General features: G+C 40.3%; 1 protein-coding gene across 1 annotated transcript in view; it reads left to right on the top strand.

The window, feature by feature from the left end:
* CSMD1 (CUB and Sushi multiple domains 1) overlaps positions 1 to 17323 on the top strand; it is a 1813702-nt gene that overhangs the window by 924992 nt on the left and 871387 nt on the right. The window contains exon 5 of the mRNA XM_032618622.1: positions 4514 to 4721. Coding sequence (XP_032474513.1) covers positions 4514 to 4721 — 208 coding nt within the window. The remainder of the gene's footprint in view (positions 1 to 4513; positions 4722 to 17323) is intronic.

The raw sequence follows: 17323 nt of genomic DNA on the forward strand, positions 1-17323 counted from the left end.
TTTGGAACATTTGATAGCTATTTCCTAATTAATTTCTTTATCAAAAAACTGTGTAAAAGTGTACCAAAATGAGAGTATTTTCAAATACTATTGCACTAACTAGAATTCTTTTAAATTACTTTAAATAAACATATTATCTAAGGGGAAATATTTATAGTCTTCCTGTGTTTTAATAAGTTTAAATAGGTCAAATATCTAATCGATGATTTATCTTGACTCAAAGAAAGAATGCTACACAGCATTTTAATATGGTTTTAATTCCTCTTGTTTAGAAGGATCTATATAATACCAGTGAAAAGAACTGGAAAAAGCACTAAATTCATCTAAATAATTGGTTCTTAATGAGGGGCAGTTCTGTCCCCAGAGAACAGTCGGCAATGTCTGGAGACATTTTTGGCTGTCACAGTGGGGGCGATAATCTTGGCAATTAGTGGGTACAGGGTAGGATGCTGCTAAACCTTCTACAATGCAAAGGACAGCCTCTCAGAACAAAAAATTATTTGGCCCCAAATGTCAGTGGTGGAGAGATTGAGAAGCATGATCTCAGTGTTATCCCTTTATAATAACTTTAAAAAGGAATTTGCTTTCTCCTTGCTGCTCTTTATTATAGGAGACACCTGTAATAATGAGGTGTAGGTACCTCCTAGAAAATGCAGGATCTTCATTCATGTACGTTTCCCGAGCAGATAACTGAAAAAGAGATATGAGTGAATATTTTATGACTGTGGACATCTCATATTTTCATAATTTTCCCTTGGAAATTGGTGATGTAGTTAAAAATTAGGACGGGGATATATGATACTGTGTCTCTATGTTCCTTGGGGCCTTCAGATTGAGAGATTTTCGTCTCTGAACTCTGAACTGTCACTACTACTATTGCTGCTATACTAGTCTTACTATTACAAATGACAACAAAAGCGAAATCAATAAACGCATATTGAACCACAATAGAGTCTATTGCATAGTGCTGTAAAGACCAGCTGACGTAACCCATTGCCTTAGCCCAAGGCTAAGGTCATAGAAGTGTCAGCTTCATCCTCGGGTCCATCGAGATACCAGCAGTTGCTCTAGTAAAGTTCAGTTATCGTCAGTATTTTTTATTGGGCACTTTAAAAATAATATATGGTGAGATACAAAAGTAAGTAAAATATCATACATGATTTTCAGGGTTTTTTTTTTTGGAGATTTTGAGAAATATAAAGAGATTTATTAAAGGACTGGGCTCATTGGATTTGGAGGCTGAGTCTTAGCACTTGCAGTCAGCGAGCTGGATCCAGGGGAGACAGGGCTGTAAGTTCCAGCCCAAGTCCATGTTGAAGGCAGTCAATCCAAGAGAGTGAATTCTCTCTTAATCCACATTCTTGTTCTATTCAGGTCTTCAGCCTCACAGACACACTCGAATAATGTTTAACCAACTATCTGGGCTCCCTGTGGTCCTATCAAGTACCCATGACACCTCTATTTTCCTAGCCTCAGTCCCACGAGAGTAGACTCTGAGATCCAGACTTAATGCAGCTAAAGTATTTGGGAGGTGATTCAGGAAGCAAAGTGAACTAGTGAGGAGGTAAGGCTGGGAAGTGAAGAATGCCATTGAGGTGTGTTTTAATAGGGTTAGTCTTGTGGGAATTGGTACTAAATCTCTCTGGGTCTTATCTGATACTCCATGTAAGTTACAGTTTAAAATTTCCCCACCAAGGGGAGAGAAGGCTGGGCTTATGTTACCCTTCCTCACATGCTATTACATTTTAGATGTGTAAAATGTTATAGTTTAGAAAACAAATTATCTTACAAAACTGGGGAAGAAGCTACAACTGTTCAAATGTTTTGTTGGAAAAACATGTGAAGCACCATTGCAGTTGCTTTCAAACACACACAGACATGTTCAAACACACATACACATCTGACCTCACTCTGTACAGTTTTTTATTAAGTTTGTTATCCAGTGAGTGGTATGAATAATTTTTGTTTTGTTTTATGTGCTTAATTATCAAAGAAGATATCATCAATCAGACTACCTGATAGTGTTCTGTAATATTTTATTTGAAATGCTGCATTAAGAATTATAATACATCCTGCATCTGTTTAGCCTGACATAATTCTAACTGTAACTCACTTAAAAATGTTCTGTGGTCATTAAAATATCTACCAGAGAAAACACAATGGTGATTGCAGCCTTGGAAGAATTATAGTTTTTGTTCTCTACCAACTTTTTTATTTTCTTTCTCTTTAGTTTCATTTTCTATTCTTTTTGTCTTCCTCATACAATCTACTCCTAGTCTCAACAGAGTAGCCATAAAATCGCACCACTTGGCTGCGCCTGTGTTGGGCACCCCAGGCTCTTCTGGAGTTAGTGAGTACAGAACTCACTCGCTAGCCCATCCAAGCGTGGTTCTCCATGACCTGCTTAAGCCCTCAGCTGAAGTCCTAGGAAAATCTAGATACTTAGCGTCTAAACTCTTAGAGTCATTGGATCAAAGGAAGTGACACTGGAGGTTACCCAGTTCAACCACCCTTTTAAACAGAAGGTAGATGTGTTGCTGAGAGATCAGTGCTGATATCATCTTGCAGATACCAGCACAGTTCTGTCAGCTGATAAAATATTCCTATACCAGGTAATATATAGCCACTTCCTGGAGTACCTGGAAACATGATGTCACCCCAGCTCAGTAGACACCTTCTACAGGTCCTCAGATCTTCCGACAGTTGAGTGACCAGAGGGAGAAAGGCTGCAGGGGAGGAACTCCACGGCCCTGCCCTAGAGCTACAGCCAAGGTCCGTGGTTGATGTTTGGTACCTGTGCATACATACTCTTGTCAGATAGGTTTAGTATCACCTCTGTTCGGTCAAGGTCACCAAGCTATTTTCCCAAAGAACCCAGTATGCTTCTTACCCTCTTCACTTTTATTTTATGGTTATAGTGTATTATGCACACAAATACAACTGTTTCGAGGTCTTTTAAATCATAAACAATGCTTCAGCGCATAGGTTACAGTTTCAAAAATCCAGAATAATTTGATCTGAGTGTTTCTCCTCTAACACTTGGGAAGGAGAGCTGTTTGCTAGGCAGCTGAATTACAAACCACTTATGCAGTCTTTGCTGTCAGATTTAATACATTTCATGTAATCACCCAACCACAGCATTGGATGTGAAAACTTTTAAGTTTATATATATGTGTGTGTGTGTGTGTGTGTGTATCAACTTTTTGTATATAAGTGTGATATGCTTATATACACAGTTATTTATTCAGTAGCCAATGTAAATATCTGTTCCAAGTGATCTCGTCCGTCTAGTCCCACAAGCTGCCAAAGGCAAGTTTCCCATCTTGGTAACAGGCTGACTTTGTCTATCGTTCTAATTGTAACGCTGATGTCCCTAATTGTTAAATACAGTTGTCCCTTGGTATCTTCGGATGCTCTAGTCCCTTACATAAAATGGCATCGTATTTGCGTATAACCTACACACATCCTCCTGTATACTTTAAATGATTTCTAGAATATATATAATACCTAATACAATGAAAATACTATGTAAAGCGTTGTGGGCATGCAGCAGACTTAGTTTTGCTCTTTGGAACTTTCTAGGAATTTTTTTGTATATTCTTCATCTGTTGGTAGAATCTGTGGATGCTGAGGGCCAAGTGTATACTGTTTGCTAGGATTGTCTGATAGGAAAGAGGGAAGGGAGGGACGGTATTCACAGACTTGTCTTAAAACATGTTATTTCACAAATATTTATCTACCCTATATATACAGTTTACTACATACATAACATTTTGTAATAGATGATTATATAAATTGAATACCATCTAATTTTTACTCTGTGGAGAAAGTTACAGGATCCATTTCTCTTCAAAACAATATTTATTCCAATGCTAATTTGTATCCTAAATGTATTTTATCTTACTGCCCTTTTCCTTGTCACTTTTCCAAGATAATCCATTTTAAGTTTTCATGCAACTATTTCCTACTCAGAACTTTTTTATGAGTTGATGTGTCTCCATTATCATATCATTCAAGAACTTATCTGAAATTCAAAACCAAGTGCACATTCCAAACTCTACAGGACATAAAGATTAGGGCAACTGCTTCTTTTAAGATCACTGTATTTTCAAGCCAGCTCTCAGAAAAGGAAGAAATGATGGCCACATACTGTTAAGACTCACAGTGTTGCCAACTTACGTCCATCTTCCAAGATGCAGAGAAAACCTTTGAAAATACGGTTCAGCTGTGTGTGAATGTCAGGTGTATAGTAACTGCACGTTCCAGATTTTAGAAAAGACACAATTTCACTTCTTTCTATAGTGGCAGTTCAGTTAACAACACGGTGTAATGGGTAGACTTTTGAAGTCTTTCTGTAGAACTAAACTAACAAACCAGGAGAGACCCTTTGTCAGGTTGCGTGTCGCTATTTGGGGTTCAGAAAATGTGTCACTGATCGAGCGCGACAGTTTGTGGAGGTGCTTGTGTACGAGGCCATTTTCAAGTACGCTTTCTTTGTTTCTGTCCTGTGCAGCTGAGGGGGCCTGTGGAGGGACCTTACGGGGGACGAGCGGCAGCATCTCCAGCCCCTACTTCCCTTCAGAGTACGAGAACAACGCCGACTGTACGTGGACCATCCTCGCAGAACCCGGGGACACCATTGCCTTAGTCTTCACTGACTTTCAGCTCGAAGAAGGATATGACTTCTTAGAGATCAGCGGGACAGAAGCGCCCTCCATATGGTGAGTACTGGACAAGAAATGTCCTTCCCACTTCCCACAACAGACTTTACAAAGTTGTGTTCTTTCCTTGCCTTCCGCTGTTGGCTGCTAAAATGTCATCTATATTGTGACTGATTTCCAAGTTTCTAAGATGTCTTTGTGCTGGTATTTGGAGCTGGAGATGTTATCTGGCCTTGGGCACTGGAACGTATCATGTCTCATCTTGGATTCTTATAAAGCAACACAGAAGATGGCAGCTAAGTGAGCTAAGCTAGTTTTGGATTTGGTCTGGAGCTGATTCAGTGTAAACAGATATTTTTAGACAGTGGAGATTTAAAAATGTCACGTCACCAGCCGTTTGTCGCCTCTGCTGCAGATGTGTGATTGTGTATGTCTTTTCCTCCCTGGAGATGCTGCACCAAATCATGTAACCACCTATGAGGGTCACAGGCAAACCATAAATACTAATCTGATACATAGATAATGCCAGTCATCTGACGATCAGTTCTCTGGTGTGTACGCTAGTGGCAACAGAAAAAAACCTGATCAGATCCATTACAGTCTCTGGTGTATGGTGTTTCTTGTGTGGGAGCAGCTCTAGCTGTGTCTATAAGTACAACTAAAACGGGAGAATTCGAAGAATAAATGTTTAAAGACTTAAGGTATACTTTAAATTATGTCGTTTGTTATGGGTTGAACTGGATTTTTTTTGGTTTTATTTTTTCAATTTCTTAGCATTTTAAAAGCTGCAGCTGTTATCTATTTCAGGTCTTGAACAGTAAGGAAACTTGACAATATGTGTGTTCAAATTAAGTTGGGATAGAGGAAATGTTGGCTGTTTATGCATTGGTGGAGGAGATGAAATGAATGATTCTGAACATCTCTATAGGTTTAAGTCTGTATTTCAGTACAAAGACCAAAGGATAAAAATATCAAACCTGACAAATGTCATAAACTGTTCTACGTTTTAAACCAATTAGCAACATTGAATTTTATTTTCCAAGACTCAAAACTCAAAGCAGAGGATTCATATTTATAGTTTAAGTCATTTCCTTTCGTTAGTTTTATTGTTCTTATGTTAAATGCTACTTCAGTTAAAAGAAAAATAACCACTGCCTCTGTGATCTTTGTTTTTCATTTCATTGATCTGAGCAATACTTTTAGATCAGGCAAGCTTACCCTTTTGCTTATTTCATGTTATACAATTTAAAGACTCAAGGATTGGTTTATGTTATTATCTATCTACCTTTTTGTAACATCAGAGTTAGTGGAAACAGATACCAAACTGAAAGCTGAATGTCCTGGATTTTGCTCCAAGTTCTGTCCCAAACCTTCCTTGTGACCTTGGATAAATCATTGAACTGCTTGTATAAAAAGGGGCTATCCTAAATGAGCTTTTAAATCAATTCACTCAACATCTACTGAGTGCCTTTCTCTGTGTATCACTGTAGGAGATTCAGTGATGCAACACCCTCCTAGCTCTAAAGTCACCTTGTTTGGGTTTCCGGAAAATCATTGCCATGCAAAACTACATGGTGACGGTTTCTCGGAAATTCAGGGCCTCATGGTAAAGGCCTTATTTGTGAGAGATTCTAGAGATGATGGGCGTCACCTGGATGGTGAGGTGTCGGGCTGGGGGAGAGAAAAAAAAAGTAGGCATATCGGAGGATGACTCCACAGTCAAGGTTGGCTTTCGCCAAACAAATGCCGTTTATGTAGGAAAGGAAACTCAGATGTCCATATCCAAGTCTGAAAGAAAAATAGGAATGCTGAACACAGATGCCAGTCCCGGTGGCGCAGAGCCTCGCAGGAGGCCTCACGGCACATTCCCACACCACGTGACCGCCTTGAGCAGGGAGACCACCTTCAGTTCACGTGTCTTCAGTAAGCGGTCCCCAGGAGAGAGACAATGTTACTTGACTTGGTTTTACCTGTGTCTTCTTTTCTCATCCCCGCTGGTTTCTTTTGCGTCCTCTCCTCCCCTCTGTTTTATCTCCATCGGTCCTTTCCCCCAACACGGGTCCCCTTCAACTTCAATACCAGACTCAGAAAAATGTGCTCGGACGGGGTCTTGAATCTGCTAAAATTGCCATCTGTCGGAAATGCCAGGTGAGGCCACAGCAACCTGCGGGGCCTGATCGCAACAACTCACAATCGTGACTTAGAGAATATTGTCGTGGCAGCCAGAGAAATGGCCCTGTGTCTTCCTGGTGTTTGGATTCAGACTGGAAGACGTTTTCCAGCTGTCTGAAATCTCCCCGTATTTGCCAGGATACCAAGATCAATGATCCAGCAGCAGTTGGGAAGAATTGGGTAGTTGATGGAAAAGCTGTCCGTGGGACTTTGACCCTGGGTGCCTTCTGGTCTGATAAACTGGGTTACCTGTTGGTTCATCATGATTTCTCTGTTTCGACAGCCATTATCAGAGAGTTGTACTGATCATTATATTCTCCTGATGACTGAGAGGCACAAAGGGTGAGAGATGGCAAAGCTGAGAGAGCGCTGGCAGAGGTGCAGCTGGATCTGCAGGCCCCTGAACCCAAACTGTGTTTCCTTTTTACTGTAAGAGCGTCCCCCCAATGGAAGAACCCAGGTCTGAGCTTAATGGCCTGTCAGGAAGTTTCCTCTTCTCTGTTTCAGGACTGCACTTTGGATCCTGAAGCCTTGGGCAGACAACCACCGTAGGGGAGATGGGCCACTTGAGAAGCCATTTAGCACACACGCTGCATCGGGAGAGTCAGGGACAGCAGGGACAAGGTCAGGGATGACACTGAGTGTTTATCACAATTAGAAAGATCCTGACATGGCATAGGACCCCTATTCAACAGAAGGCTCTCCAGTGGAGGCAGAAAAGGAAAAGATGGTTTTCCTAAATCAGTACTGCAACACACACGGGCACATTTACGATACAAAACAGGATCACTTGAGTTACCTTCTCAGATTTATACAAATGCGTAATAGGGCTTATCTTCAAGACTATTATTTAACCGTAACTTTCAAGTGACTGCCTCTGAAATGCTTCATGGTCTAAACTGGTACATTTAAAAGATTTACCCATTGCCGAATTGCAAGAAAAATACTAAGTGGCCGTGTAGGTGGATGCACCTCCTTTCAGGCACAAGGTTACACGGCAGCAGCAGTAGGACAGTGCTAATGGTGTGAGTAGAGAGAGGGCACACACACGTATAATTTTCCAATAATCTATTTTTAAAAGACAGACTATACAAGCAAGGGCACTCTGAGAAGAAGCTACTTGGGAAATTGTTAAGAACAATAATAGGATTAGCCTTATTTTCATTTCATTTGGAGTAAAATTACCAACTCAGCTATGTTTTATGTAAGGGTTGCCATGGCTACAGCAGAGGCAGTCTAAAAGCGGTGGATGATGTAAAGTCCCAAAATTATCCATGTATTAAACGTGGCCGGGGTGTCATCACTTAAGCCTAATCGACTCTGTGTACATCAGATGAAGCTGAATTTGTTTTTAACTCATCAGGTTCTAATTTTAGATAGGTTGGCCTCTTATCAATACCCTCCTTTAAGAGAGAGCCGTCATGCCTAGTTGTCTTTGCAACGTGGTCCAGTAATTACGGTTTTTTCCTGCAGTTAAAAACCTGGTTAACAGTAAAGCTAGCCACACATTCTTACTTTCTGAAGTGATTTGATGGGGTAGCATCTAACTCCTAATTCTGGAAGTATCAAGAAGGCAGAAAATTGATTTTATTTCAGAGTTAAGTTACTAAGGTTTCTAAATTAAGACACGATGATTAAAGGGATGTTCCTAAGAACATCACAGAGTCTTGACGAGAAACGAGGAAGAGAGCATTTGCTATCTTCAAAACATGCACTCATATTTGGGAATAATTATCTACCCCATTTCATGGCAGAGAGTGTGTGTATAGGGTAGAAGGAAAGAAAACAAGGGCTAATAAATGTGTTTAAAATATGCCCCAAAACTTACTTAAATGCATCAGTTTCTTAAAAAGCTTCAGTGACTGAGCCATGGGTCATCGGAATAAAACCCGAAGGCCTTAGCATGGCATTCAAGGCTTTTCAGAGCTTGGCCCACCTTGCCCTCTAGTATGGCCTTCTCCTCTGCCCGGCAAGCACCCCTCACTTGCACCCCTGTCTTCACCATAGCACGTTTGTGTCTCTTGCACGCTTGTTCAGGAGCCAGCCTCCACAGGGAAGGCCCACGTGGCCCAATTTAACCAACATTAAATTGACATATGGATGGTAGAACATTCGAAGAAGTACCACCAGTGGGGCAGACAGTTATATATCTGCCTCCCTGGAAAACCTCAGTGATCATTAATGCAAGAATGCTTCTTGGCTGATTTAGATTAGAGCTGACTTCTTATAGCAATAGAAAATCTGTTACTTTATGATATTTTTTAAGGCTTAAGTTCAATCATTCACTAACCAACATGACTCTACCCCTTTGCCTGTCTGGGTGATGCAAGATTACATATAAGAGAGCAAAAAGTAATTTTGTAACAAATACACTTTATTTTGTTCCCATTAACCAGGCACAACTTCACCAGTAAACCAATCTAATCAGTGACTTGCTGAAGCCAAAACAGAACTTCAGAGGAACTGGCAAAGCTGAGTGAGCTTCAGAGAACCCTTGAAGGGTCAGTTAACACCTATGATGTTTATCCAGCTTGTCACTTAATTGATAACTAACTTGGTGTATATTTCATTTCTAACGAGGACGGATTATTGAGGCACACACAGAGCAGAGACGCCCTAAAATCAGTCCTTCTGTTCACCTGCCCAGGGTACCAGAAAGGAAACCCCTTCCGCTCCCTCCTCATTTTGTTAACTATTCATTTTAAAATCATTTCACAGAGAACTTGTAAAACCAGCTCAGAGAGTTGGTATATCACCCAGCCCAGCTTCCCTTAACAGTCACGTCTTCTACAGCCCTAGTGTCATCGTGGAAACCAAGAAATTAACACTGGTGCTGACTAACTTACAGACCTGATCTGTTTCCCTGCTGCCCTTTTTCTGCTCCAGAACTCGGTCCAGGGACCTGCACGGCCCAGAATTCCGTCTCTTCCGCCACCTCCGCGGGGCGACTGTTTCCAGTTTTTCCGTTTCCGTACCCTTCACCCCCCTCATGTTAACAGTACAGTCTGGTCACACTCTTTTTGAAAGACGATGGCGTTTTTCAGGCCTGAGGAGGACGGGGCCATAAAGCATGGCCCCGTGACCACCAACTGAAATAATTGGTTTCCTTTCTTTTATGTTTTCCATTTTACATTTAATAATTACGTTGAACAAACCTATTGGAATGTTCGCACCTCAGCATTTTCTGTGGAGCAAGCATAACATAAACAAATATCGTAGGTGTGTATGTGTGTATATATATGTATACAACAGTATATGAATTTCTACTTTTCTTGAACCTCTACATACTATGCAGAGGCCTAAGGCCATAATTAATATGGTATTATTACAGCCCCTTTCCTAAACCCCTCTTGTACTCAAAATATCTTTCTCTAAAAATTTCTTTGAATAATATATTACTCTAAGAAAACCTTACACTGAATAATAATATTCAATAAGTATTGCTATGTGCCAGGCAAATGTAATCAGTTGCCACTTCTTGAGATACTATTATCCCCATTTTATAGGCGAGAAAAATGAACTCAGAGAAGGTTAAATATCTCACCACACAGCTGCCAGGTGGCAGAGCAGGGACTGAAACAGAGACAGCCCCAAGCTATATTTCTTCCTTTATTTAAATATATCAAGATGATATTTCTTTACTGTTCTTAAGTCAGGAAAATAAAAGTAAATAAAATACTTTTATTTAAATTTTTATTATTAAAAATTAAAGAAGTATGTTACACTCCAGTATTATCCCAGAATGACTGCAATTCTGTCTGGCCTCATTGGACACCAAGGGAAGCGTGAGGCCGCTTCAAGTCGAGATCTGGTCCTGTTACTCCATGGTGGAGACATCGTGACCCCTTCTTTTACAGTCTTCTTTTTCTGTGTTATTAGGTGTAAGGTAAGGTAATAAATCTTAACTTACTTGTCACGTATAGTTGTGAGTATAAATACAATAATGGATGTTATAAGTCTTCTAGAAGGGGGCATATCGTAAAGACATTGCCAACAGTGTAAATGTTAAGGCTTCCCATCTACAACTTTGACTTATTTACATGAGAGGTGGTGGGAAAATAATGACCAGCCCCAGTCATCCCAAACCCTCCAAACTCAATAGGGAAATTTGTCTGATCACAGCCAAGTCTGTGCAACGGGGAATTTGTGACCTGGTCTGAGACATTCTTTCCCTCGCATCGTCCAGATGACACTTGCGTTACCTTCGTGATTAGGTGACAACCCCTGTCCACAAGGCCTACGCAAACCCCCTTTCCGTTCTCTCCCTCTCCCGTTGGCAGCTAGCTGCCTGAGGACTCTTTATCCCAACAGACAGCAAAGGAATCACTGGAAACAGTGCGGCTGAGCCAAGCAGGCAAGGCTGTGTTTCAAAAAGCTTCCGATCAGGTGTACTTTTCAAGGCACTTATTTCCCTCCGTTTTCACCTGAAATGTACCGTCTGTAGTAGATGCTGAAGGAAGAGTCTTTCTTGCTGGAAGTTGCCTTGAGGAGGAAAGGAGGCTGTCTCTGATGGGCCGGGAGAAACTCCTGCCTATTTTCAATCTCCCACGTCCTCTATCCCCAGTTCACGACCAGGCAAACATATACCCCGGGTGAAGACTTCCGTGCCCTGCAATCTCCCTCCTAAGGATTGTCATGGGTTTCTTAGTAGGTACCCTGGTGCCATTTCATTGCCCAGAAGTGTCTCATTTCCATATTTCTTAGCAGATGTCTGAGATACCATCAGAGTAGGTCATCTTAGATAGCTTTCATTTTGGCTGAAATCAGTATTTAGAATTTCAAATATATACAGTTGATGAAGTTAAACTATGTTCATCAATAAATATTTTGAACATAGGAAATTTATATGATTTATTTAATGGTGGTAGCTGTGGATAAAATGTGGTATTTTACACCAGGACTACATGCAAAAAGACCAGACCAAAGGATGACGAAGAGAAAAAAAAAAAAAAACATTCCTGGTCCCTAAAGATGGAACTGATTAGAGAGTCCCAGAGTGTGGTTCTTTACCAAGTCAGGGCAGATACCACACGTCAGAAACCTCAACTCTGCTGTGATATTTCTCCTGTCATAGGAAAGCCCAACCACTTCACCTGATGTTACTGAAGATTACGTTTCCTGTAAATTATCAGTGTTACAGGCAGTGGGAAAAATTTCCCCTCTAGGAATATAAATTCATTTCACACAATACAATATATTTGTGTTTTGTTCTTGTTTTTGTTTTTTTATAGTCACACCTCTCTCTTTTTGTATGTGGTCTTTTCCAGAAAGCAAAATTACACTTAAATTAACACTTTTAAATAAATTTCCCTTTTAAAAACACACTGCCTTTTAAGAGGCCATTGTGCCAACTCGATTTCAGCCATCCTCTGATAATGCTGGCGGGCTTTCATTTATTCTCCAAATCAGCCGGATGTGTACGTCATGGTATTCCAGCTGTACGCTTTGATATCTTCATTTAAACTTTCTCCCCAAACTCTGAATATCTAATTTTCCCTTTCTTCTTAAAGTTTGTACAGTTTCATGGAGGACTGGTTAGGAGAATAAGGTAATTTTGTACAGTCTAATTCGTCTCTGACAGATGTGATAATTTATTACTCGGGTTTCATCCTGTGGGCACATGCCATGTGAGCTTGGTGAGTCCTGTCTGTGAGCAGTGGCTAGAAACAGGAACGTTTCCCATCTTTGGACTTTAATAAACACAAGAGCTTAAGTCACTCTGATTTGAAACCCTTTAGACAATTATAGCCCATCATTTCTTTAAAAATGTATATATCCTGGAGGGTTTTATTTTTGTGAATTATAAATGTTAGAATAGCTGGAACTTGGGAAATCTCCTAATGTGATCCCTTTATTGGTTGGATAAGGAAACTGCATCCTAGAAAGATCACGTGCCTTGCCCTACAGTTTGGGGTTAGTGGCTAGGAGAGAAGCCAGGTCCCCTCATCAGAGCTGGACCTGCCGTCCTGTGAGGCTGTTCTCATCTGGCTGGGGCAGGGGTGGCCTGTGACCTCGAATTTTCCCATCTTCTTTCCCTAAGCAGGCAGCTTGGAATAGTAGCTAAACCAAGCCTACTGATTCAGACACGGGATCTCGCCATGGTTTTGCAGCTTGTGAGCTTGATGGCACAGAGTGGGTTTCCTCTAAGTCCCAGACCCCTGTCTGTAAGATGGAAATGGCCCTGACAGGACCTCAGAGGCTTGTGAAATGGAGCAAATGAGGAGTTGCTTGTGAAGCGCTCAGCAGAAGGCCTGCAACGTACAGGATTTCTGTAACTAGCTGCGTGTTTGTTGCTCTAAGAAACAGTGCCATAGAGACTTCAGAATCCTACCTTAGAATACAACAGTAACCTGTTGAAGTTAAAATCTTTCTTTAAAAAAAAACCCCACAATTTTGTTTTTAACCTGTATTTAGTTTTAAAAGGCTATTTTCAGCAAATAACCTTCAATATTTTAATTATAAAAGCATCATTTCTTTTATGCTGAACTTTTCAAACCTGTGTCTTATCTTTGCTATGCACCTCTGTGCAAATAAAACTGCAGTCATAATATTGCTTTGATAGGAGAGTTAGAACCAAATGCTGACGCCTGTTTGTGTTTTGGCAATGTTGTTCCACCACAGTAAATCATTTTTAACGTTCAGGGATATTGTCCATATGCACCATTCAATTTTTTGAAAATCCAAATACTATATATATCCAGGTCATTATACTATTTTTTTTTTTTTTTTACTATTTTTTTATATAAATGTATTTACTTATTTTTGGCTGCGTAGGGTCTTCATTGCTGCTTGCAGGCTTTCTCTAGTTGCGGCGAGCATGGGCTACTGTTCGTTGCGGTGCGCGGGCTTCTCATTGCGGTGGCTTCTCTTGTTGCGGAGCACGGGCTCTAGGCATGCAGGCTTTAGTAGCTGTGGAATGCGAGCTCAGTAGTTGTGGCTCGCGGGCTCTAGAGCGCTGGCTCAGTAGTTGTGGCGCACGGGCTTAGTTGCTCTGTGGCATGTGGGATCTTCCGGACCAGGGTTCCAACCCGTGTCCCCTGCATTGGCACGCGGATTCTTAACCCCTATGCCACCAGGGAAGTCCCCAGGTCATCATACTACTAAAAGTCTACAACTTAGTAAAAATATAGTGTGAGAACCATAGAATTTGTACCGAAGTACATATGTATCTATTTAGCAAACTTTTTCAAGGGCGTAACATGTGCCTGAAATGGTGATATATTCTAGTCCAATGCTTCTTCAATTTATTGTGTGTAGGAATCACCTGGGATCTTCTTTCGATGCAGATTACGACTCAGGAGATCTGAGGAAGGTACCGAGATTCTGCATTTCAACAAGTTCCTGGGTGATGTGGGTGTCCCTGGTCTGTGGACCAGGCCAAGAAGTGAGGGTCTAGGGTGCTTGTGGGTGGTTCAGAGAGTGGACAGTAAGGTAATTGCAATAATAACTAATTAAGTTTCAAGTATACAATACAGTATTATTAACTCTAGTCATCGTAGTGTATATTGGGATCCTCAGAACTTATCTTACAACTGGACGTTTGTACCCTTTGACCAAATCTCCCTGTTTCCCTTACTCTCAGCCCCTGGCAGCCACCATTCTACTGTCTGGTTATATGAGTTCTACTTGTTTTTTTAATTTAGATTCTACATATAAGTAAGATCATGCAATATTTGTCTTTCTCTGACTTATTTCACTTAGTATAATACCCTCCAGGTCCATCCATGTTGTCACAAATGGTAGGATTTCCTTCTTTATTATGGCTGAGTAATAGTCCTGTGTGTGTGTGTGTGTGTGTGTGTGTGTGTGTGTGTGTGTGTGTGTATCACATTTTCTTTATCCATTTGTCCATAGGTGGATACTTAGGTTGGTTCCATATCTTGGCCATTGTGAATCACGTTGCAACAAGCACAGAAATGCAGATATCTCTTTGAGATACGGATTTCATTTCTTTTGGTCTTATACCCAGAATTAGGATTGCTGGATCATATGCTAGTTCTATTCTTAATTTTTTGAGGAGCCTCCATACTGTTTTCCATTGCTAAGAGCAGAGATCTTAAGAGTTCTCACCACAAAACAAAACAAACCTGTGTACCATGATGGATATGTTCATTACCTTGATTTCAGTAAATGCTGTAGTTTTTAGTGTATATGTGTATCAAAGCATCATATTGTACATGTTCACCCTATACAGTTTTGACAATTATACCTCAATAGGTGGAGGTAAAAGTATTATTACTAATAATCATTTCAAGTTTCCTTGAAAAGTGAAAACTTTTTAGTAGTTGTATTTCAGAGTATGATAATATAAGCTCTCTGGTTTTTGTTGAAATATATCTTATAATTTTGTAATGGGCTGCTGGTGCAAAATGGGGCAGATTCAGAAAGATTGGGTTCAGCATTTAGTTTCCAATTTGGGCTTCACATCAGAACTGCCTGGGTGCCACTCCTCAGAGATTCCAGTTTAATTAGCTGAACCAGCTCAGCTGTGGCGCTGACTGCTGGGACTGAGAGAGAGGGTCAGAAGAGAAAGAAACACGGTATTTCAGTGGCTTCCAAATGTTTTCAGCAGTATTAGCATGTTTCCAGTCTATTAATAGTTGTACATTGAAAATAAAATTGTTTTGAACTCTTTTGGAGGACATTGGGCTAAAAAGTTAAACAGGTCCCTTTGCCAAAGATTCTCAGTCTTTTAATACCTTACTGGGCAACGTGGCTCAGAGGTCAGTTAGAGGAGGTTGCAATTCACCAAACATATGTGACTATGGAGCGCTCATCTTTGGTGGGATATAGATTAAAACCTGGGACTATGGGCTCAGGAAAGGCTGTGCTTTTCTTGATATATTACAGGTACTGTCCTGATCTGAGTCCTGGCAACATTTACATTCCATTTTGCACTTGAAGCTGATAGTGACTGTATTCCAACTTGCTGTTTCTTCTAGCCATGGCTTCAGTCCCTTTTCTCCATCTGCAGAATCTTCTGTTCTGCTGTGTCAGCGAAGTCCATAGTTATTCAGCTCAGATTGGTGAAAGAGAGTTGGCCTTGGAGTGAGAGAGATTATGGGTTAAGATTTGTGTTTTTCCTCTCTGTAGCTGGGTAATTTGGATTAGTTATTCAAACTCCCAGAGTTCTTGTTTCCCGACTGTAAAATGAGGTTAATGATACTTATCTTGCTGGGTGAAGATTAAAATATAGGTCAGAAACCTATCGCTGTCTGTGGTACAGAGATGCTCAGTAAACTATCCATCCTAATTATCAAGCTGTGTATGAAACATGACAAATGAGCAATCAGAGAGAGATCGCTCATAAATAAAAGAGAGCAAAGTTTGAAGCAAGAGAAATTATTACCCAGTGAGGTCATCAAAGAACATTTCACAGAGAAGCTGGGATTTGACACAGACCCAGAGAACAGAAAGGGTCTGGGCACAAAATTTGTGGGGCTATTTTAGACACAGCATGTGCAAAATGAAAACTACAGATATGGCAAAGCACAGGAGATAGTCGATGATATGAGCGAAAGCAATCCATTTTTTCCACAGAACAATAAGAAATAACTTAAAATATTTGATGGCAAGCCCTATTTTTTCTTTTTTTTAAAATTTTTATCGGAGTATAGTTGCTTTACAATGTTGTGTTAGTTTCCACTGTACAGCAAACTGAGTCAGCTATACGTATACATATATCTCCTCTTTTTTGGATTTCCTTCCCATTTAGGTCACCACAGAGCATTGAGTAGATTCGCCTTTGCTATACAGTAGGTTCTCATTAGTTATCTATTTTATACATAGTATCAATAGTGTATATATGTCAATCCCAATATCCCAATTCATCCCAGCCCCCTTCCCCCTTGGTATCCATATGTGAGAGGGTGTGGAGAAAAGGGAACCCTCCTGCAGTGTTGGTGGGAATGTAAATTGATACAGCCACTATGGAGATTCCTTAAAAAGCCAAAAATAGAACTACCATATGACCCAGAAATCCCACTCCTAGGCATATACCCAGAGGAAAACATAATTCAAAAGGACACATGCACCCCAGTGTTCATTGCAGCACTATTTACAACAGCCAGGTCATGGAAGCAATCTAAATGTCCATCAGCAGAGGAATGGATAAAGAAGATGTTGTACATATATACAATGGAATATTTCTCAGCCATAAAAAAGAACAAGTTGGGTCATTTGTAGAGGCGTGGATGGACCTAGAGACTGTTATGCAGAGTGAAGTATGTCAGAAAGAGAAAAACAAATATTGTATATTAACACATATATGTGGAATCTAGAAAAATGGTATGGATTATCTTATCTGCAAAGCCCTATTGTTTCTTGATAAAATGTTTATTGTATTCCTAATATCTGCTAATATAAGAAAAACACTGCTTCAGGAAAATAAAGGTGATTTTGATGTATTTAAACAAGTACAAATTTCTGTGAGCAGGACACACAGAATTTATAAGACAGTATGATCACAGGGATAGAAAGAGAAAGGAAAA

This window comes from Phocoena sinus, chromosome 21 (assembly GCF_008692025.1).
Source record: "Phocoena sinus isolate mPhoSin1 chromosome 21, mPhoSin1.pri, whole genome shotgun sequence".
Classification (NCBI taxonomy): Eukaryota; Metazoa; Chordata; class Mammalia; order Artiodactyla; family Phocoenidae; genus Phocoena; species Phocoena sinus.